Source organism: Neoarius graeffei, chromosome 6, assembly GCF_027579695.1.
Source record: "Neoarius graeffei isolate fNeoGra1 chromosome 6, fNeoGra1.pri, whole genome shotgun sequence".
In the NCBI taxonomy this organism is placed as follows: domain Eukaryota; kingdom Metazoa; phylum Chordata; class Actinopteri; order Siluriformes; family Ariidae; genus Neoarius; species Neoarius graeffei.
In genome coordinates, this window is record NC_083574.1 from 44,720,576 (window position 1) to 44,745,479 (window position 24,904).

The 24,904-nt window shown below is 41.0% G+C and overlaps 1 protein-coding gene across 1 annotated transcript in view; it reads right to left on the reverse strand.

Moving 5' to 3' along the window:
* wfdc1 (WAP four-disulfide core domain 1) overlaps window positions 1–18,529 on the reverse strand; it is a 36,552-nt gene extending 18,023 nt beyond the window's left edge. Inside the window, exon 1 of the mRNA XM_060922917.1 lies at window positions 18,081–18,529. Within this exon, the coding sequence (XP_060778900.1) occupies window positions 18,081–18,191 (111 nt within the window). The 5' untranslated portion in view covers window positions 18,192–18,529. The remainder of the gene's footprint in view (window positions 1–18,080) is intronic.
* Window positions 18,530–24,904: the final 6,375 nt, after the last annotated feature.

Here is a 24,904-nt window from a genome sequence, read left to right on the forward strand (position 1 = left end):
GGGTGGGAGAGGGACTGAAAATCATAATTCTTTGCGGGCGGGAGTGGGACTGCACAATGCGGGCGTGGACGGGAGTGGGACTGAAAAATCCGACCCGCGCAGACCTCTACCATCCACCTGCAAGTTTTGATACCAATATAAATGTCATAAAAATAAGCTGAAATGCTTGGAAATTGCATATTTCAATGGCATTAAAAAAAATTTTGGAGGAGACCCCCAGACCCGGTGGCACAGTGGTGTAGTGGTTAGCACTGTCGCCTCACAGCAAGAAGGTCCTGGGTTCGAGCCCCGTGGCCGGCGAGGGCCTTTCTGTGTGGAGTTTGCATGTTGTCCGCGTGGGTTTCCTCCTGGTGCTCCGGTTTCCCCCACAGTCCAAAGACATGCAGGTTAGGTTAACTGGTGACTCTAAATTGACCATAGGTGTGAATGTGAGTGTGAACGGTTGTCTGTGTCTATGTGTCAGCCCTGTGATGACCTGGCGACTTGTCCAGGGTGTACCCCGCCTTTCGCCCGTAGTCAGCTGGGATAGGCTCCAGCTTGCCTGCGACCCTGTAGAACAGGATAAAGCGGCTAGAGATGATGAGATGAGATACAGACATTATTAATGGTCCTTAAGGTCCGGTTGTGTATCTTAAATTGTTTTTAAAGGTCCACAAATAAATAATGAGATATGAGACCCCCAGACCCCTGGTGGGATGGGGATACCCCCTTCCACACACTCTCCCCTACTTGGTTTTGCCACCATCAATCAGTAGCTGCACGGTCTGCAGCACCTCCAGGATCACTTCAGAAATGGACCAGCATTTGGAAGTTGGAAACTTGGCTTTTTTTTTTTTTTTTAGTCACCAAAAATGGGAACTGCAACAAGAGGCTCACTGGAATAGGAATCATTCTGTTTTGTACTCATTCACCATGACCATTTTTGGTGGAGGAGCAGCAGCAGAAAGGACAGTTAATGACAGGGTTGTGATTTTTATGTCAAATTAAGCTAGTTTACAAATATTCAGGATTTTGTTTTAGAGCAAATAATTTGAATGAAATTTAATAAATTTCCTCAAACAAGGGAAATGTGGCTCCCAATGATGTGGCCAAGAGTCCAAGATTGGCTTTGCTCACAGAAGTGATGACATACTCTCTCTCCCTTATCAATCCCAGTGACATTAGCTAATCATGGGGATCTGTGAGTTGATGCATGCAGAAGGGGGGGGTGAATAATGCTTTCTTTAGAGTGTGGTACATCACCCTGTGATGCTGCAGAAGTAGGAGGTTGAAAAGATGGAGTTGGTTGGCTTGACCTGTTAATCTTCACCCTCCCAGTGTAGTAGCTGTTGTATGATATGGGAAATCTAACTGGTGGGTGGGAACTGGCCAAGACTAAATTCAAGAGAACACTGGAGACAGGTAAAGGAGGATTATGGAGTGGATAATGTCCATGCATCAGAAATGTGTGTGCACCATGGTAATCTTTTTTTTCCATAGCAAAAGCTGAGAAAAGAATTAAAAATATTTATTTTATTTTTCCAAACCTCAATTTGGGCTAACTTTTTGAGATGAAGTTGGCCTGGACATTTTGCTGAAACCTGACAACCCTGCTTAGTGATATTAGCTCTTATGGAAAGACACCTACTGTACCAAAAACACTTGAAAAAGGTACATCTAAAACTGATCAGAATGAGTTTTTAGACTTTATGTTGCCTCAACTGCCTATTGAATTCATTTTGTTTGAGGCTCTTTTGTTAGTAATGCTGTCCTATCCTTCCAAAATCTATGGTCACTAGCTGCAGCTGACTAGTTGACCACTTTAATTACTTGTGATAAACATCTGTGAAGTCTAACACAGTGGTTTTCAAAGTGGGGGCCGCCAGGGGGCGCTAGGGGGGCCTCAGAAAGTTGGAGGGACGATAACAAAAAAATTGCGGAAAAAAATATACTTTTTAAAAATAATAATTATTAAATATATTGTAATTAGTTTTTTAATCATTATTATAAAATATAATTATTAATAATAATACATCATATCGAAACGTTGTTTGCCATGCTCATTTCTCTGATTGCCTGTGACGTTGCGGTTTGCGCCATTTATCAAGCTGCTTTGCTCCTCAAGCTAGCATATTGCTAGTGCAAAATGGACAGGTTTTTGAAGAAGCGACCGAAGGAACAAACCAACAGCCCTGCTGTGGAGGACACTGCTGCAAAAAAAACTAAGAAGTCCTGGCCAACTAAAATCCGAAAATATGAGGCAGCATACATTAAGTATGGCTTTACAGCCATACAGAAAAATGGCCATGATTGCCCGAAATGCGTCCTCTGTCTGGAGACCCTGTCAAACGAGTGCTTAAAACCTTTGAAACTTCAGCGTCACTTGGTACAAAAACATCCGACAGATGCCGAAAAAACAGTAGATTTCTTCAGACGCAAAGAAGAGCATTTGGTCAGGCAATCTGCTGCATTCACCCAGCAAGCTACTGTCCCCGAGCGGGCCCTGAAGGCATCATTTTTAGCCTCGTACCACATTGCTCGTGCTAAAAAACCTCACTCAATTGGAGAAGATTTGATTTTACCAGCCACCAAAGACATTGTCCGAGAATTGCTTGGTGAGGATGCTGCCAAAAAATTCTATGCTGTCCCACTCTCTGATAACACCGTGAGCCGACGGATTGGTGACATGGCTCAAAACGTACCTGCTCAGCTGTTGGAGCAGGTGAGAGCCAGCGAATACTTTGCACTTCAGCTGGATGAGAGCACAGATTTATCCAATGAGGCCCAACTGCTTGTGTACATCAGATTTATTTCACAGGAAAGATTTGTGGAGGAAATACTATTTTGTAAAGCACTTGAAAGAAGAACTACTGGGAAAGACATTTTTCAAGTTTTGGACGATTACATTGAGTCTAATGGATTGGACTGGACCTGTTGTGTGGGGGTGTGTTCGGACGGAGCCGTGGCAATGACCGGGAAGATCAGTGGAGTGACCGCTCTCATTAAGCAGAAGGCCCCGCATGTAGTGGCCACACACTGCATGCTCCATCGCGAGGCACTGGTCACAAAAAGGATGGCTAACGAGTTGAATCAGGTACTACAGGAGGTTATACAGTTTATTGTTCAGTGCGAAAATATTTGTGTTGAAAGCATGTTAGTTAATAATATTCTTATGCTAAACAAATGTAACAATTATTGACTATTGAATAAAAGTAAGATAAAACATTCTAAAAGTTGATGTTTCTTTACATATTTTGTAGTATTGTCTGTGGGTTTGCAAAGGGGGTCCCCGGCCAGAAGCTAACGCTGTTTGGGGGGCCTTGGCATGGAAAAGTTTAGGAACCCCTGGACTAGTTGACCCTTACTTGTGATAAACATCTGTGAAGTCTAACACACTAAATGTCTTGTTGATATAATTAACATTTTTGTTTCATACATTTTGTCAAAAGAGTATTAAAACTGTAACTTGGTGCTCACTTATTTGAGCTTTTCTTCTTTTATCATTCCCATACTGATGCCAGAACAAAATGTGTCCTTCTCTTTCAGGACAAAAAGTTTACGTAATCTGATTAAAGCACTCAAATTCCATGTGCTTTTTTATATCCTTCCAACCAAGATGTTTCTCATCTGCTTTTTATTTTTAAGTCTTATGACCACAGTGATCCTTCTGAAGCTTCACATTCGCAACAATCCAAACCACAAAACTGCACACAAATGCAGAGAGTCTGCCTAATTAGGAATACCTTGTTGTTGTAGCTCAGACAGGCCGCCTTCATTCATAGCTCTTACAATTACGCAGATTATCTTTCAAGAGACTGCGCATCAGGAAAAGCTTGTAGTATCTCCTTCCTGTTTGGAGTTAATGGTCCTGGGATGTACGTAAAGTCTATGTGTTGTGGTGCATTCTGAGATGTTTTTCTTCCTGTTTGTTTCGTCTTGCTTTAATGTAGGGATGCCAAAAGCTCCATGATGAAAGTATTTACTGGCGACATGTCTCTCATAGTGGAACAACCGTGGGCCAGCAGAAGTCACGAGAGACTTCTAAACTCCTAAACAGATCTATGATTCAAATCTGCTGTCCTCATTTGGGTCACTGAAAGGTTTTCGTTTATTTTTTATTTTTTAAATTAAGTCTATTTTAATAGAATATTTGAAGTTTTTCTTTTCTTTTCTTTTACCTTTCTTAATAAAATGCATAAAAACAGGGTTATTAATCTAAGAAATATTTTTGTAATAAATATATCTACAATGGATATAAAAAGTGTACACACCCCATTAAAATGATTGGTTTTTCTGACGTAAGAAAATGAGACCACGATAAATAATTTCAAAACTTTTCCCACCTTTAATGTGACCTATAACCTGTACAATTCAATTGAAAACAAACAAATCTGTTAGGGGGAAAAACAGGAAAAATAAAAAAACGTACAATAACCTGGTTGCATAAGTGTGCACACCCTTAAACTAATACTTCGTTGAAGCACCTTTTGATTTAATTACAGCGTTCAGTCTTTTTGGGTTCACACCTGCCATCAATTAAAATGAATGATTAACCCCAAATAAAGTTCAGACATTTACTTAGTTGCATCCTCCAGCAAAAGCCAGCGTTCACAGAGAGCTTACAAAGCATCAGAGGGATCTCATTGTTGAAAGGTATCAGTCAGGAGAAGGGGACAAAAACATTTCCACGGCATTAGATATACCATGGAGCACAGTGAAGACAGTCATCAAGAAGTGGAGAAAATATGGGACAACAGTGACATTACTGAGAACTGGATGTCCCTCCAAAATTGATGAAAAGACAAGATGAAAATTGGTCAGGGAGGCTGCCAAGAGGCCTACAGCAACACTGAAGGAGCTGCAGGAATTTCTGTCAAGTACTGGTTGTGTACTACATGTGACAACAATCTCCTGTATTCTCCATATGTCTGGACTATCCAGGCCCGGCTCAATTTTGAAAAAAAAAAAAAAAATACATCAACTCTCCCAATAGCATGTGGGAAAATGTATTATGGTCTGATGAAACCAAGGTTGAACTTTTTGGCCACAATTCCAAAAGGTATGTTTGATGCAAAAACAACAAAAGAACACCATACCCACAGTGAAGCATGGTGGTGGCAGCATCATGTTTTGGGCTTGTTTTTCTTCAGCTGGAACAGGGGCTTTAGTCAAAGTGGAGGGAATTATGAACAGTTCTAAATACCAGTCAATTTTGACCCAAAACCTTCAGTACCACAAATACCAGTCAATTTTGGCCTGCTGTACCACACAGTGATGCAGTCCTGACCAACTGCATCACTCTGTGGTACGGCAGCACTACAGCAATGGACCGCAAATGCCTGCAGAGGGTGGTGAAGGCTGCTGAGAGGATCACCAAAACTCCACTGCCCTCTCTGCAGAGCATCTACCACCGCAGAGTCCACAGGAAAGCTGCCTCCATTCTCAAAGACCCCACCCACCCCCAGCACGGACTGTTCACACTCCTACCCTCAGGCCGGAGGTACAGAAGTCTGAAATGTAAGACTGTCAGGCTAAAGAACTCTTTCTTTCCCACCGCCATCAGACTCCTGAACAGCTGGCAGGAGTCTACAACCATGGACTACCTCCCTGTAAACTGTCCTTGACTGTTTACATCTGTTTACATTTGTTTGCAGATTACTGCCCTTTTTGCTGCTGTTTCATTGACTGTTTACATCTGATTACATTGTTTGCACATTCACACATTACTGCCCTTCCGCTGCGACATCTGATCATCGCCTTATTTTTGTATTACACTACCTATTTTGCACTACATTTAACCTTTATTTTGTAGTACACTGGGTGTTTTTGTTGCTTTTGCTTTTCTTTGCTTTTATTTTTGCACTATATTGCCTTACTTTGTATTACTTCTTCCGCCTATTTATTTATTTATTTATTTATTTATTGGCATTCATGGTGGACAGCAAACTAAGAATTTCATTGTGTAAGTGGACATGTCCTTACTGTGCATGACAATAAACACTTTGAACTTGAACTTGAACTAGAAAGCTGAAGATGAAGAGGAATTTCATCTTTCAGCACGACAATGAACCCAAAAAAGCTTTGGAATGGCCCAGCCAGAGCCCAGACCTAAATCCAATTGAAAATCTGTGGGGTGACCTGAAGAGGGCTGTGCACAAGAGATGCCCTTGCAATCTGACAGATTTGGAGCGCTTTTGCAAGGAAGAGTGGGCAAATATTGCCAAGTCTAGATGTGGCAGGCTGATAGACTCCGACCCAAAAAGACTGAATGCTGTAATTAAATCAAAAGGCGCTTCAACAAAGTATTAGTTTAAGGGTGTGCACACTTATGCAGCCAGCTTATTGTACGTTTTTTATTTTTTATCTTTTCCCCCCTAACAGATTTGTTTGCTTTTCAGTTGAATTGTACAGGTTATAAGCCACATTAAAGGTGGGGAAAGTTTTGAAATTATTTATCGTGGTCTCATTTTTTTTTACATCAGAAAAACATCATTTTAACGGGGTGTGTACACTGTTTGCATCCACTGTAGGCTTGATCCTGTAATGTTCATTATTTCTTTTATCAGCTGTGATTAAATGATGTTTAATGCGATTCCTGTCTCAGAGCACTTTAAGAGGATTAGAGGCACTTCATTAACAAGGCTGTGAATGCGTTTATTGACTTGTTTGTGCATGTTCACAAGCCCCTGCATAAGCACATCATTTAACAACAGATCATAATGGCAACAGGAACGACTAATAAAGTGGACAGTAACGTTTTTATTTTTCACACTGCTGCACTGTAAATTTTGCTCTGTCAGCTGTGAAGTTTTAGGATTAGTGATTCATTTATGATGTATTAAAACTGGTACTTCGAAGGCCTTCTCAAGAACTGTTTCTAATCTTTTCTAGTTCATTAAAATGTGCATCTATAATTGAGGCATTACTCATCATTTTTCAAACCTCACAGCATGCTTCTTTTCAAAAAGATATACTACCCCTCCACCGCTGTGCTTCATTTTATTAATAATTAAATTTCCACCTTCCCGAAAACTCTATCTTCTCCCCTGCGTTATTGCTTCAATTCCTGACCTTCTGATTTTTACACTGAAGCATGCTTTAAATTCTAGTTTCTCAGATGCAGCGGTTCATGTCCTATATCTGGCTGACTGCTTGATGTACTGTATGATCTTGACTCTAAACTCGGATGAGGGTCTTACAAGTGACTGGCAGCTCAGAAGAAAGTGCACAGCCTCCATTCCTTGTCACTGAAAGTCATTCCTTGTATTATTTCTTCAACCTCATGTCATATCCTATCCTAAATCTTGTGGAGACTTTAAAACCTTCCGTCTAGAGATTCTTTGGCTTAATTAGTGCTTGGCTATGCCAAGTGGCAAAACTAATCATGCTCCAGTGATAGCTACAGGTTGGTAATGCCATCTAAAATCCTGTTCCTTTTAAGCCAGGAGGTTGTAATGAGCTAATTGAGTAACATTACAATGATGTTCTGAAAGATGACCTCTTCCGCTACCGGTAAGTGGGATTACTGTGCAGGCTGATGAAGAGAGAACACATGACTGCTGTACACTGCTGCTTTGTTAACACACTCATGGCACAGAACAAAAGGACTTCAGAGTGAAACTGGAAACCATTTCATTGCTTTTAATTGTGTAATTTGTTTTGAGAACATGCAAAATAGAAAGGCCTAAGTTGGCCATGGGGTTTGAACCTAGAACCTTCTTGCTATAAGGTGACAGTACTGACCACTGAACCACCATATAGATACCAAGGGTCGATTAAGTGTAGCCAGTCCACCTAGGATTGCTAATCAGTGGGAGGAAACCAGCGAACCTATGAATTATCTTACATGAAGTAGACAAGGGTGGCACGGTGGTGTAGTGGTTAGCACTGTCGCCTCACAGCAAAAAGGTTCTGGGTTTGAGCCCAGCAGCCAACGGGGGCCTTTCTGTGTGGAGTTTGCATGTTCTCCCCATATCTGCATGGGTTTCCTCCGGGTGCTCCGGTTTCCCCCACAGTCCAAAGACATGCAGGTTAGGCTAACTGGTGTGTGTGAATGGTTGAGAGGAGAAAACCTCTATAATAATCCGGTAGAAGACAATGGGAAACCACTACTGTAATGTTCCGTACAGCCTTTGATGGCTGAAGTCGTCACTGCAGTACTATGCCAAAATGGATGGATGGAAGTACAGAAAAGAACAACCTGAACTTTTAGTGTGAGTGTAAATTTTTTTAGTTCATTTTTCTTTTGAGAAAGTTGCAGAAGCTATATATAAACTGCTTCATAACGGCATTATAAAAGCAAATTTGATTACCACTTTAAGTTGAGGGTATTGAAATCATTCATTTAGTTGGCATACAGCCTTTGTAAATAATTGAAGTTGTATTGGAGTGGAACGTCAGACTCATTTTCAGTGCAAACAGAGCAAATGCACGTCTGACGAACAGCATTTCATTTCATGTTCTTAATTCCTTTCTGAATTAGATACATTAATTGCACAAAATAAGTAAAAATATTCACATTCAAGTAAAAAAAATAAAACAAAAAAATAAACAGCTACAACAGTATCAAATAACAGCATCAACCATTAATGGTAACTGATGGTTTTTCTCTTTTTATTTCAAGATAAACCAGTAAACTTCATGGAAAATCAAGTTTTGAAATAAGCCTTTCATAAATCTTTCAGTATTACTTTATGAAATATTTATGCAATTCTTATGAATATGTTATGAACTCTGTGTCCTGTAGGTACCCTTCAAATAAAGTGCCACTAACATTTTTATATTTTTATTCCTAAATCCATTAAATACATGTTCTTTTTTTAATTTTTGTTGAATTTTCACTTTTCAGCTAGTCATTTTAAAATTGGTCTATATTATATATAATTGTAAAGTGTATTTCCAAAAAACAAAACAAAAAAAAAAAAACAAAAGCATAATGTCATGTGGTCCTGCGTACAGAGATTTCCTGAGATGATTTGTTGAATTATTCTGAAATTGTTTGCTGACTGTGTCCCCCCCACGACTTGTTTTATCTTTGCTCTTGAAGGAAAAGCATTCAGATCATTTCACACAGTGCAATCATCAGTGCACAGCCAGCATCATTCTGATTTATCCCGAAGGTGTTACGTGGGTTTGAGGTCAGGGCTCTGTGCAGGCCACTCGAGTAGTTCCGCTCCAAAACATGCTCAAACTGATATTTATTTATTTCTACAGCATATAAAAAGTCATTCTGGATAATTGTGTGCAGTTTGGGGAAGACCCACAGATGGGTCTGATGGTCAGGTGTCCACATACTTTTGGCCATAAGTGTGACTTCATTGCCCCCATTATCATGATTGCTTCTTATTCTGAAATGTAAATCTCATCTTCTATAATGAGTAAGGCACCACTTATAATAGTCGCTCCGATAGAGCATGCTTTATTCTTCTTTATTATTTTATCAGTACATTTCCTAGAGTCAGTTTCATCCATTGATCTATTATCTATCCCACCTATCCGTCAGGGTCACAGGGAAGCTGGAGTCAATCCCAGCTGACTTCAGGTTACAGGCTGGGTACACCCTGGGCAGGTTGGCAATCTATCACAGGACTACACAGAGACAAACAACCATTCACACTCACATTCACACCTATAGGCAATTTAGAGTTGTCAGTTGACCTGATCCGCATGTCTTTGGACTGTGGAAGGAAACCAGAGCACTCAGATGAAACCCACACAGGCATGGGGAGAACATTCAAACATCACACTGAAAGGCCCCAGTCAGCCACGAGGTTTGAACCCAGAACCTTCTTCCTAGAGTCAGTTATTTTAGATATTCTACCCAGTACTGGTTAGATAATCTTAATGTTCTAGCCCACACATATCCCAGCGAACAATTTTAGGTTAGCAGAACATGTTCTGAAAGCTAAGGTCCTTTCATTTCCAAGAATAAATATGTCAAGATTTTTTGTGTGATGTTTAGAAACGTTCTTACAACACTGCTGCAATGGTTTAGCTGTACAATAATTTACACTATTAAGTATCCCTAAAGTGGTTATTGTTTTTTTACATAACTAGAAAGAAAAAAACACTTTGTGCAACCTTTTTAGGACATTGCAGGGACTCTTATTTCTGGACTGTAACAGTGTAACTTTCCTAGAACCTCTAGAATACTTGGTTAAGCAATATCACACGAGAGGGAGTGCTGTACTGAATATCAGCACGGCTCGGATTTGGTTGCTGTAGCTAATCACAGCTGTGCTGATATTCACTACAAAAGCACTCCCTCTCATATGATATTGCTTTTACAGTGGTGCTTGAAAGTTTGTGAACCCTTTAGAATTTTCTATATTTCTGCATAAATATGCCCTAAAACATCACCAGATTTTCACACAAGTCCTAAAAGTAGATAAAGAGAACCCAGTTAAACAAATGAGACAAAAATATTATACTTGGTCATTTATTTATTGAGGAAAATGATCCAATATTACATATCTGTGAATGGCAAAAGTATATGAACCTCTAGGATTAGCAGTTAATTTGAAGGTGAAATTAGAGTCAGGTGTTTTCAATCAATGGGATGACAATCAGGTGTGAGTGGGCACCCTGTTTTATTTAAAGAACAGGGATCTATCAAAGTCTGATCTTCATAACATGTTTGTGGAAGTGTATCATGGCACGAACAAAGGAGATTTCTGAGGACCTCAGAAAAAGCATTGTTGATGCTCATCAGGCTGAAAAAGGTTACAAAACCATCTCAAAAGAGTTTGGACTTCACCAATCCACAGTCAGACAGATTGTATACAAATGGAGGAAATTCAAGACCACTGTTACCCTCCCCAGGAGTGGTCGACCAACAAAGATCACTCCAAGAGCAAGGCGTGTAATAGTCAGCGAGGTCACAAAGGACCCCAGGGTAACTTCTAAGCAACTGAAGGCCTCTCTAACATTGGCTAATGTCAACGTTCATGAGTCCACCATCAGGAGAACACTGAACAACAATGGTGTGCATTGCAGGGTTGCAAGGAGAAAGCCACTGCTCTCCAAAAAGAACATTGCTGCTCGTCTGCAGTTTGCTCAAGATCACGTGGACAAGCCAGAGGGCTATTGGAGAAATGTTTTGTGGACGGATGAGACCAAAATAGAACTTTTTGGTTTATGTTCAGAGAAAGGAAAACACTGTATTCCAGCATAAGAACCTTATCCCATCTGTGAAACATGGTGGTGGTAGTATCATGGTTTGGGCCTATTTTGCTGCATCTAGGCCAGGACGACTTGCCATTATTGATGGAACAATGAATTCTTAATTATACCAGCCAATTCTAAAGGAAAATGTCAGGACATCTGTCCGTGAACTGAATCTCAAGAGAAGGTGGGTCATGCAGCAAGACAACGACCCGAAGCACACAAGCCGTTCTACCAAAGAATGGTTAAAGAAGAATAAAGTTAATGTTTTGGAATGGCCAAGTCAAAGTCCTGACCTTAATCCAATCGAAATGTTGTGGAAGGACCTGAAGCGAGCAGTTCATGTGAGGAAACCCACTAACATCCCAGAGTTGAAGCTGTTCTGTACGGAGGAATGGGCTAAAATTCCTCCAAGCTGGTGTGCAGGACTGATCAACAGTTACGGCAAACGTTTAGTTGCAGTTATTGCTGCACAAGGGGGTCACACCAGATACTGAAAGCAAAGGTTCACATACTTTTGCCACTCACAGATATGTAATATTGGATCATTTTCCTCAATAAATAAATGACCAAGTATAATATTTTTGTCTCATTTGTTTAACTGGGTTCTCTTTATCTACTTTTAGGACTTGTGTGAAAATCTGACGATGATTTAGGTCATATTTATGCAGAAATATGGAAAATTCTAAAGGGTTCACAAACTTTCAAGCACCACTGTATATAACAAATTTATAAATCAGAAATTAATATCAATTAAGTGACATTTCACACACAATATGGCCCAATTATTTTTGCTCCTTAAGCTGAAATCGATCCCGAAGAAGCCATGTTCACTTCATAGCACGTTTGCTAGCTGGCTAGCTAGCTCACATTGATTTGTATATTCCTGTTAAAGCTAGATGGTCTTTCGATTTCATAAAATCGGTGAAATTTAGTTCCCTCTGAAATTTGGTTGTTGTGATACATGTTTATTTCTGCAATATCTCAAACAACAAAACAAAACAAACAAACAAACAAAAAACCCAGGCCATTCTGTGGCTTGGAAGTTATTTAATTTGAGGGGATTCCATAGCAAATAATGTGCATGAAATGTGCTCACTTTGCACAGTCAAGCAAACAGAGGAAGTCAGTGCGCGCATGCGCAAGTTTAGCTTCTTCTTCGTCTTCTTCTTCTTCTTTTGGGTTTTACAGCCGCTGGTATCCACAGTGTTGCATTACTGCCATCTACAGGTTTACCTTGACTGCGCACTGACAGTTACATCATTCTGTCGCGAAACGAACAGCTGATCACACCAAGGTGCTCGCTGACCGCCGAGATTTATTAGTTTGGTCCTGCGTTTCCTTTCCTTCACAACATAGCATCTTTTCTTCTCGCTTTCCGTTACTGTAGTCGGTTTTTCACGTTTCATTCGCACACTCACGTCCTCCATTTTTCTCTCCTGTTTCAAATTTGTATCCCACAATGCCTTGCGTGAACAGGGAAAGCCGACCACACGATGCATGATGTAGTATCTTGAATTGGGTCATGGTGAAGCAGGAAAAAATAGCAGAGAATTTAGGGCCACGTGGCTATTCTATTAAAAAACAAACAAATAAAATTGGAAGTCTGTGATTCAAATTCAGTAGCTTTGTGTCCACTAAGGGGCGGCACGGTGGTGTAGTGGTTAGCGCTGTCGCCTCACAGCAAGAAGGTCCTGGGTTCGAGCCCCGGGGCCGGCGAGGGCCTTTCTGTGCGGAGTTTGCATGTTCTCCCCGTGTCCGCGTGGGTTTCCTCCGGGTGCTCCGGTTTCCCCCACAGTCCAAAGACATGCAGGTTAGGTTAACTGGTGACTCTAAATTGACCGTAGGTGTGAATGTGAGTGTGAATGGTTGTCTGTGTCTATGTGTCAGCCCTGTGATGACCTGGCGACTTGTCCAGGGTGTACCCCGCCTTTCGCCCGTAGTCAGCTGGGATAGGCTCCAGCTTGCCTGCGACCCTGTAGAAGGATAAAGCGGCTAGAGATAATGTGATGTGTGTGATGTGTGTGTGTCCACTAAATAAAAATTACTGCGTCTCATCTCATCTCATTATCTCTAGCCGCTTTATCCTGTTCTACAGGGTCGCAGGCAAGCTGGAGCCTATCCCAGCTGACTACGGGCGAAAGGCGGGGTACACCCTGGACAAGTCGCCAGGTCATCACAGGGCTGACACATAGACACAGACAACCATTCACACTCACATTCACACCTACGGTCAATTTAGAGTCACCAGTTAACCTAACCTGCATGTCTTTGGACTGTGGAGGAAACCGGAGCACCCGAAAGAAACCCACGTGGACACGGGGAGAACATGCAAACTCCGCACAGAAAGGCCCTCACCGGCCATGGGGCTCGAACCCAGGACCTTCTTGCTGTGAGGCGACAGCGCTAACCACTACATCTGACAAACTTTCATATTTTAAATCAAAAGTTATATTCCTGAAAATGATCATTTGCCATATCTTCTGATGATGTCACTAACTTTGATGTAGTAACTGTTTTGAATTAGGAAGTGGAACTTTATGTGGTGAAGACAGATGAACGGAGTAATAAACACAGTGAAACGTTCCACATGCCGCTCGACCAATCAAATTAGTGGATCAGAACTAACTGTTGTATAATGAATGTTCTATGATTTTGTGCTTGCTGAGACACTTTCTATAAACACAGCCTTCAGATGGTGTGGTTGCAATGTCAGTGTTTGGGACAGCAGGAAAACATCATGATAAATCCATAACTTTCAGATATTGTGTGTGCATCTGCTCAAAACATCTGCCTGCCACATTAGCTCTTTTTTTTTTTTTTTGCTGTCAAAATCACTTTGGATCTGCAAGATACACAGGAGTATACAGATGCTGTGGAGGTCAAACATCCCTGTACATTCCCTGGCATGCATTAGGAGCACAACATGTATCTGATTATAATATTTTTCAATTTGGGATAAACAGCATTGCATGCAGTGAGATTAGCAGTTATACATTTTTCTCTGAGTCACTAAGTCCTTCTTTGGGTCATACAGAAAACACACAAATCACAGTGATGTTAGGGATACAAGTGTGTCTTTTATTATACAGTAGATTCATGAGTAGGAATCCCTTCATCCATTTTGTTCTTTTTCCTTCCCCCACATATCTACTGTATATATTTCTGGTGAACGGTTCTCAGACATATCTTGATTTATTACCCAGGCCTGAAAAATGCTATGAGAAAAGCCATGCAGCATGACGGCTAGTTCTGTCTCTTCTGCTCCTTCCACCACACTTCTACAGGATGTACACACTCTCTGCCTCTCTCTCTTCCACGCCAGTGTGGAAAGATTGATGAGAAAATGCACATCATTGCAGTTATACAGTATATCTTCTTGGCAAGTCCAAAATTTCACTCAAGGCAAAGGAGAAGAACTCCAGCTTGATCCTTAATCCAGCTATTTCTTTCAGTCCTGCTTGCTGAGTGTTTAAGCCTCACATGAAACTTGGTGAACATTCCGTCCTGTTAATACGGCGTATTAGGCATGCAGAATTTTTTACTGGGTTGTGTGTCCACAAATCCCAAAAGACGTTAACATTTCTTTCTCAACAGTTCACACACTGCATGATTAACAGTTATTTCACGAAATCGAGTCGTACATGAGCTGATAACCGACAAGACACGTAGCGCCGAGTCGGCTATAAGCCATGTACGACGAGATTGAGTGGAATAACTGTTTTATTCTATCCACTTTCACTGCATTTTGAGAAACGGAGCATTTTTATTTTTGTTTTGCAAATTTGATAAATAAAAACTTTTTCCGACAAAATAATTTCCGCTTAGAATGTAAACAAACTGGCGAAATGACGGTAGCAATTTGTGAAAAATGCTATCATAATAATTATTGAAAAATGTAAAAAAAGAAAGAGCCGTTCTTACTATCAAATACTTTTATTCCATATTTTGTTGCTTTTTTGGGGTATTTTTTGGGGTTTTGTTTTCGAGGTTTTATTTCACCCTCAGCTGGTTCAGCAACACACTCTGCCATTTTGTTTTTCTTCTTCTTTAGGGTTTTTTAGTGGTTGGCAAACCAACTTAAAGGTGCATTACTGCCACCGACTGGGCTGGAGTGTGGAACAGGCGATATCGTGTGTGTGTGTGTGGGGGGGGGGGACTATATTCTTTTAGCTATTTCTGTTTCTTTTAAATACTTGATAACAAAGTGATATATCTGACGTGATGCGCTCCGCTATTTTGTTTTTCTCTACTTACGGTATATGAGCCGATAGCCTAGTAGTAGAGTAACCAATCAGAGCGCGCGATTGCTCATATCCAGTGAATGTAGATAGAATAATGCTGGATATAATCAGGAGGAAGCTCAGTGCCAGGTAGCCCACACAATTTCATGGACTCTATCAGGCTCACACAGAGAACAGAGCAAGCACATCCACAAATGGCCACTTTATTTACAATAAAAACTTAATTGTCAGAAAGCTCATCTTCTTAGCTTCTGCTTTATGGGTTACAAGATAGAAAGAACTCCTTATGGCTAGTTGTCATAACTGTGCTGTATAGTCCAGCCCTGCTTCATCATTTAATGTGAAGGATTTTGTAAAGAGGGTGGCATGGTGGTGTAGTGGTTAGCGCTGTCACCTCACAGCAAGAAGGTCCGGGTTCGAGCCCCGTGGCCGGCGAGGGCCTTTCTGTGCGGAGTTTGCATGTTCTCCCCGTGTCCGCGTGGGTTTCCTCCGGGTGCTCCGGTTTCCCCCACAGTCCAAAGACATGCAGGTTAGGTTAACTGGTGACTCTAAATTGACCGTAGGTGTGAATGTGAGTGTGAATGGTTGTCTGTGTCTATGTGTCAGCCCTGTGATGACCTGGCAACTTGTCCAGGGTGTACCCCGCCTTTCGCCCGTAGTCAGCTGGGATAGGCTCCAGCTTGCCTGCGACCCTGTAGAACAGGATAAAGCGGCTAGAGATAATGAGATGAGATGAGAGATTTTGTAAAGAGCCAGAAAGAAAAAAGAAGGAAAGTTGATATTTTTATTAGGGAAGAATGGATAAATTCATTCTTGGCACTAGCGCTTGTTAAAAGTGTGTGTGTGTGTGTGTGTATGTGTGTGTGTGTCAGCATGGTAAAGCTGTGCATCATCACATACGCTGTGCCTCTTTAGCCTCAATTGTGCTCGCGTGAGCTAAAAAGCAGATGTCAAAACAAGTTCCCACTTTGAGAGTCTGATAACACTATAGGTTAGCGCACACACACACACACACACACACACACACACACACACACACACACACACACACACACACATTTACACTTTCTACATACAGTATTCTGTAAATTCAACTGGAACTAGGGTAATTGAACCCACCATGAAGGCTTTTGTGAATTATTTCAGCCTTCCAGTTCTGAGCCCATTAAACTGACAAGTACAGGCAAGTCCAGAATTATTGGCACACATCATGAAAATGAGGAAAACATTACATACAGCAATTAAAAAAAAATTCCACTCAAATAACTAGAGAAACAATTACCATTTCCTTTAACAAACAGTCTTCTCACAAGAACTCCTTTATTTAGAGTAATATTATTTTCTCTTAAAACTTATGTTGAACTATTATTACTGAGACTACTAAAATAAAATGTGTGCTAGTTTTAATTACTCTTATTTTCCAGAACTTTTGTTACCTTTGACCATTTTTTTGAGCACAAATATGAGCTTACAGTCCTTACATCCATCACCGCTTAACACAAAAGAGACAGATGGTAAATGAAGCAATGGGTATAAAAAATACAAAAGCAGCTAAAATTACTGATAAACGCAGTCAGGGCCATAACAAAAAAGTTAAAAAATCTGGAACAGTTACAGCATTGCCAGAAATAAAACCCTTGCACAAGAAAACCGTTTCGGAGCTAACCTTTCCCTATTGGTCCAGAGGTTCTTGTAGCAAGTGATAGCATCAAGAGTTCTGCTAATTATTAGGATAATTTAAGTCGAAACCTTGTTGCCTCTGCTAGGAGGTAGTCATTTGGCCGTAGATAGAGTGTTTAACAGGGTGATGAGACAAATCAACACAGAAATGGTTAAACACAAAATCAGTGTTTTGCAATGGCCACCTTAATTTCCAGATTTGATCTGCATGAAGTCCATATGTGAAAACCTGAGAATATCAAGGAACTTTCATGAAGATGTTCTTTATGTAAGAGTGGATCAAGGTATTGCTGTAAGCGTCTGCAACTTTAGACAGTACAGGAAGAAGCTTATCGATAATATTCTCTCCAAGTGATACAGACACCATAATTGTGGGGTGTCAATAATTTTGGAAAGCAGGTTTTATTATTCTCATCTCATCTCATTATCTCTAGCCGCTTTATCCTTCTACAGGGTCGCAGGCAAGCTGGAGCCTATCCCAGCTGACTACGGGTGAAAGGCGGGGTACACCCTGGACAAGTCGCCAGGTCATCACAGGGCTGACACGTAGACACAGACAACCATTCACACTCACATTCACACCTACGGTCAATTTAGAGTCACCAGTTAACCTAACCTGCATGTCTTTGGCCTGTGGGGGAAACCGGAGCACCCAGAGGAAACCCACGCGGACACGGGGAGAACATGCAAACTCCACACAGAAAGGCCCTCGCCGGCCCCGGGGCTCGAACCCAGGACCTTCTTGCTGTGAGGCGACAGCGCTAACCACTACACCACCGTGCCGCCCGGTTTTATTATTATTATTTTTAATTTAAAAAATATATATAATAAGTTTTACTCTAGAAAATGTCAAGAAATGTTCTTGAAATACTTCATTCTTAAAATATCTGACCATGCACATTGATTTTATACAAAAAGGTTTTTTTTTTTTTTTGCTCATTTTCATGAGACAATAATTACAGAGTCAACTGAATCAGTAGAAATGCATAAAATAAATAAATGCTTGACCCTGACCTTCTGGCTGAGTCCTCTCCTCCTGAGTCTGCGTTTGCTCTCTGTGCCGGTGACAAGCAGCAGCAGACAGATGATCAGAGCGAGCCGGCTCGGGATCCGAGTGCCTGCCATGGCCCTTCTCCTTCACTCGCTCCTCTCTTTTCTTTCCTTTCTCCTCTTCTTGTTCTCCTCTCGACTCCCACACTTTGAACGCAGTTTCGTCCTGCCTTCTAGACTCTTGACAATTTTTTTTCCGTCTGTGTGTGTGTTTACACTGTGGTTTCCTTTTGGAGTTTGTGTGTAAGTGAGCGTGTCAGTGAATGCGTGTATTTCCTTGTGGTTGCCCCACAGCCTGAGAGCCGGTGCTGGCTTGAGGTCTCTGTCCTTGTGCACTTACACGAACTCACTCGTACAGAAGAGTGCTTTACATGTAGGAGGACAAACTAGATGGAAGGTGAGAGGAGAAGCAGTGTAAGGCGGGAGAAAAAAGGGAGGGAAAGTAAGAGGATTAGAGAAAAAGAGAGGGAAGAATGAGGCAGCTGTTAGTGTGTTGGATATTCTGAGGAGGGGGTTAAGCATGTCTGCTGGCATAACACGCACATGGTTCTTTCATGTGGAGAGAGAGAGAGAGAGAGAGGCCTGCATTATGAGATATGGATAATGTGAGGGGAAAAGTGTATACTTTTGAGAGTCTTCATCTTCTAAATCCAAACAATGTGTGTGTTTAAGGAGTGCAGCCCTTAGTTACAGCGAATTATCTCTAATGTCAGAGTAAATCTCCTAAATTTTCATATGGGGTATGCACGATGTGTGTTAAACTACAGAAAAGAGGCCACTTGGCTTTGAACATAAATGTTCAGCCTTAAAGTAGGGCACCCCCCTCTGTGCCTCAGTCCCTATGAAACACTTTGAAAGTGTGAAAAGGGGAAAAAAGACAGCTCAAATCACTGTCATTATCCCTTTTCACGTCACAGAGACATGGCCAAGCTGAGATATAAGTGAGATTTCGGGTAAAAAAAAAAAAGAGTGAAGATGCAAGAAAAGAGCTGACAGGTGATGTATATTACACTCACTGTGGAGAAGCTTGACCATGAGCGTGTCTTTTCAAAATGAGCATTTCGAACAAATCGCACTACATGGTTACTGACAATAGCCTTTCCAAAAGTGATCAGAGAAGACAGATCAATTCAATTTTGCTTTAATTAGCATTTGGAAAAATGACAAGTTTTGAATTGCTCTTGCTGAACACTCTTTTTTTCATTGCACATACAAGAAAAGGGCTCAAGAAACAAACTTGTTTGCGAACCTCACATAGTGAATATGTATTTTTGTTCGACGTGGTAATTTGAAATTGTTACTAGGAAGAATGGAAAAAATAAGTGCACCCAAACCAAACAAATTAAACTGTATGATTATTCATGTTGTGGTATTGATTAGTAATGGTTAGTATTATCAATAATGAATAAAATGGCTGTTTTGTCAGAAGAATGGGTGTGTCTTTGCTCTCAGAGAAATTCCCAGGCTTTTATCATGCTGGTGCTCCAACTGGACTCAACCACATGTTGCTGGGTGGAGCAGATGCCTTGATCAGGTCAGCCTTTTACTCAGTATGATGATGGTAATAAATACAAACTCATTAGCATTGATGTGTTCATACTGGCTGGTTTGAATATGGAGATGTGAAGGCTCAATGGTTTTCTGTGAATTCCAGCACACCCTTTTTTTCTGCTCTGAAGAGTTAGCAACATCTGCTGAGCAGAAGTGAACCATATGACCATGAAAGTTGGCATGAAATGTGAGCCATACGAATATAATTGGTGGCATGAATGTTTAAGTGGTATATTATGTCTATAAATCATTTTCTCATTCCGTTTGTGTGGGGAAAGAGCATGTGTGTAAACATACAGTATATTATATAAAAATAGATCCATCCATCCATGATCTGTAGCCGCTTATCCTGTTCTACAGGGTGGCAGGCAAGCTGGAGCTTATCCCAGCTGACTACGGGCGAAAGGCGGGGTTCACCCTGGACAAGTCAACAGGTCATCACAGGGCTGACACATAGAGACAAACAACCATTCACACTCACATTCACACCTACGGTCAATTTAGAGCCACCAGTTAACCTAACCTGCATGTCTTTGGACTGTGGGGGAAACTGGAGCACCCGGAGGAAACCCACGCGGACACGGGGAGAACATGCAAACTCCACACAGAAAGGCCCTCACCAGCCACTGGGCTCGAACCCGGACCTTCTTGCTGTGAGGCGACAGTGCTAACCACTACACCACCGTGCCACCCATAAAAATAGATATTATTTTTAATACTATTATATAATTTCATTGTTTTTGGAAGCATCTTTGCTTTGCACTTTATAGGGTTTCTTTACATGTGCAGCAGCTAATAAAGTAAGCAGTCTTATATAGGACACTTTACTGTACTTGTATACACTGTAAAACATTTCAAATTGGTTTAACTTGGAAATGCAAGTTCACTCAATTTGACGATTATCTTTGTTTCAACTCAGAAAACGTCTCAATTAGTCAAGACAACTAAGTAATTCAAGTCTAACCTTTGAAAACTTGCACAGATTAGTTCAAATTAAAACACTTTTCAGAGCTCATTGAGTTAAAGAGAAAAAGTAAGTGGACATAACTAAACAAGGCTGAAATGTTTTACAGTGTATTAAATCTACTGAGGTAACATGGCAATTATTTTTAATAAGATATACTGAAGCCATGAGATAATATTTTGAGGCTTATATTTTATATTATATATTATTTCTTTACAGTAGTCAACACCAGACTTGAAAAGAGATACCTGCTGTGTTAATGTATGATTACCATCACCAACTTTGTTGGAGGAGGTTATTTTTTCGCCTCCATTTGTTTGTTTGTTTGCTTGTTCCCAACATAACTCAAAAAGTAGTGAACGGATTTTGATGAAATTTGGAGGAGTGGTGGGCCAGAGGCCAAGGAACAAAGGATTAGATTTTGATGCAAATTTTGATTGACATGTATGTGGATCCAAGACTTTTTTTGTCTGTTCCCAACAAAACTCAAAAAGTAGTGAACAGGTTTTGATGAAATTTGGTGGACAGCTTTAGTATTATTCTAGGTTCAAGTGATTGGATTTTGATGTTGATAATATGTGGCTTGGTGGAGGTATGCACTCTATCGAGTGTCCTTCTAGTCTTTACTTGAGCGGCATGGTGGTGTATTGGTTAACATTGTCGCCTAACAGCAAGAAGGTTCTGGGTTTGAGCTCAGCGGCTGATGGGGCCCTTTCTGTGTAGAGTTTGCATGTTCTCCCCATGTCTGTGTGGGTTTCCTTCAGGTGCTCTGGTTTCCCCCACAGTCCAAAGACATGCGGTTAGGTTAACATGGGGTGGCCTTGGGCTGAAGTGCCCTTGAGCAAGACACCTAACCCTCAACTGCTCCCCAGGTGCTGTAGCATAGCTGTCCACTGCTCTGGGTATGTGTGTGTGCTCATTGCTCACTTGTGTGTGCATGTGTGTGTTCACTGCTTCAGATGGGTTAAATGCAGAAAGGAATTTCACTGTGCTTAAGTGTACATGTGATAAATAAAGTTGTTGTTCTTCTTCTTCTTCTTCTTTACAGTTGTTTTCAACACACTGAAAAATTGTGACAGCAAATGTGCTATTCTTCTAAGATGACTTCATTGCTAACTGATTTATGCACCACAGGTTTGCAGGTGTGTCGCAGAATGCAGTAAAGGACAATAAGTGATTACCATTATCTTGAGTGTATTTGTTTAAACCTGTGAATTGAGCGATCATAATCATAAGCTGTCTTGTTAAAGGAAATTAAAGGGCTGGCACCATTCAGTTTTCTGTGGAGAGGGACTGGAGATAAATCTGTGAGTGAGGATGTTCTGATGATAATGGGGGAAAATGCTTTTGAAATATGAATACCTAAAGTCCAGCATTTAGGCATTAAGGCATTACTGATGTGAGTTGTATGAATCCTGGCAGGAGTGCATGTGAAACGCAAAGGATTTCTACATTTATAGAAATTCTGCACTCTAAATATATCACTGACTCACTTTTTAAAACTAGAAAAGCACTCGGAGAGCGCAGACCTCCGCCAAGAATCCTTTAAAAACATCCGGGATCCAGAAGGTGATCTGGATCACCACCAAAATTTAATGGATTGTTACTTGTGCCCAGTCACACCTCTGGAAAAAATTTCAGAGCAATCAGTTCATAACTTTTTCCCTTAATGTTGCTAACAAACAAACAAACAAACAAACAAACAAACAAACAAACAAACAAACAAACAAACCAACCAACGCTACCGAAAACATAACCTCCTTGGCAGAGGTAATTATTCTCAACACTGAATCTAAGAAAATGTGCATTTAAGTCAAGTCAAGTCAAGTTTATTTGTATAGCACTTTTAACAATAAACATTGTCGCAAAGCAGCTTTACAGAATTTGAACGACTTAAAACATGAGCTAATTTATCCCTAATCTATCCCCAATGAGCAAGCCTGTGGCGACGGTGGCAAGGAAAAACTCCCTCAGACGACATGAGGAAGAAACCTCGAGAGGAACCAGACTCAAAAGGAAACCCATCCTCATTTGGGCAACAACAGACAGCCTGACTATAATATTAACAGTTTTAACATGAGGACAGTTTCGTTGATGTTATAACTCTTCATTGATGGAAACTTGAGTGCAAAACTGTTCATGATAACTGCAGTCCTAAAGTTAGCAAGACAACTGTAGTCCTCAGCCATAAAAGCATTACTGTAAGAGTCCAGAGCGTCCTCCAGGTATAACCCTCAACTGTCCTCATGGGGCCGTCCTTCACAGGAGCGGTGCGATAAAACTCCGACCAGACACAGGGCACCAGGATGGATCAAGCAGGTCCGAGGGGCAGAAGAGGCCAGCATCTCAATCCCAGGACCAACATGTAACTCAGAGGGACAGATGGGGGGGGGGGGGAGGGAGAAAGAAAGCACATGTTGTTAGGTATGCCCTAAAAATGTATTAAATCTGTGTGGTAGGCTCGCAGAGACGAGAGTCTTTACATCAGGCATAACACACAACAATGGCATGTTAATATGGTAAAAAATATATCATGACTTGCTTTGGCTGGATGCTTGATTGGGTGATGGGAGCACACTCCTCAGCAATGATGAGATGCAGATGGGACCCTTAGGGCTGGCCAAGACAATTCAGTTACATTTCACCGGGTCTGGGACATGCGACAGAAAGTCTGACGGCCGATTCCCTGCAGGCTATGATAGCCGGTCGAGGTCTCCACCCTCTCCACCAAAAGATTTCCTGTTGACTCCATGTAACTCAGAGGGACAGATTTGGGGTGGGGGAGGGGAGGGAAAGAAAACACAGGTTGTTAGGTATGCCCAATGTCACCTGAATAAGTAGGAGCAGTATACATATTGCACCGAGTACAAGCAGGGACTCCGGCAACTAACTATGACAGCATATCTAAAAGGAGAGAGCCAGAAGGTAACACAGGCATGAGGGAACCCCGGGACATAAAGCAGCCAGCCACTACACCGTCAACAAACTCGAATGAGCAAGCGAGTGGGGACTGACAGCATCCATACATCCCAGTTTACCAAAACACTCTATGTCTGAGGACCCTCCAGATCTACACCTTTACCTCATAAACACCATTAACAAAAGGCTTGACTAAACAGATATGTTTTCAGCCTAGACTTAAATGCTGAGACTGTGTCTAATTCCCGAACATTACTTGGAAGGCTGTTCCATAAGTGTGGGGCTTTGTAAGAAAAGGCTCTGCCCCCTGATGTAGCCTTCACTATACGAGGTACCAGCAGATAGCCTGCACCTTTTGATCTAAGTAGGCGTGGCGGATCATAGAGGAGCAGAAGTTCACTCAGGTACTGTGGTGTGAGACCATTTAGTGCTTTAAAGGTCAGTAGTAGTATTTTATAATCAATACGAAATTTGATTGGGAGCCAATGCAGTGTGGATAAGACAGGCGTGATGTGGTTATATTTTCTAGTTGTAGTAAGGACTCTTGCTGCTGCATTTTGAACTAACTGGAGCTTATTTATGCACTTATTGGAACATCCAGACAGTAAGGCATTACAGTAATCCAACCTGGAGGTAACGAAAGCATGGACTAGTTTTTCTGTGTCACGCAATGACATTAAATTTCTTATCTTTGCAATATTTCTGAGATGAAAGAAAGCTATCCGGGTGATGTTATCAATGTGAGTTTTGAATGAAAGACTGGGGTCAATAATCACTCCGAGGTCTTTTACTGCTGCACGTGAAGAAACAGAAAGGCCATCCAGAGTCACTATGTAATCAGAAAACTTACTTCTAGCTGTATGTGGTCCTAGTACAAGTACTTCAGTCTTGTCAGAGATTTAAACATTTGAAAGTGTGTTAACCCTTCTCAGGGAAATACACATTTTCCAAAGTTTTTTCACAAACAGTTTGCTTTAAATGAGTACCCGGTTTGAAAGTTACAGGGTTGTATTTCTAGCATAGAATTAGCAAATACATAACTAGCATCCTTGGTAATGGCATAAGGACATAAGCACATTCGAATGATTCTTTTTTTTTTAATTACTATTCATAATTTACTTTCAGTTTACAATTTGAGTAATAAAAAGTGCTGTCATTTCAAAGTGGTCTTATCTTTCCACATCACAATATCACTGACAATAAAGGAAAAAAAACAATGACAGAACTTTCTTTGTTCTTCTTATGAGCTTCAGCAAATGAGAGGTTAAGTAAATGAGGTGTTAAGTGGATTCACACATAATAATAAGAGCTTAGAACTATTGTAATTATTTAATTTCAAGGAAAACGTGCAGTA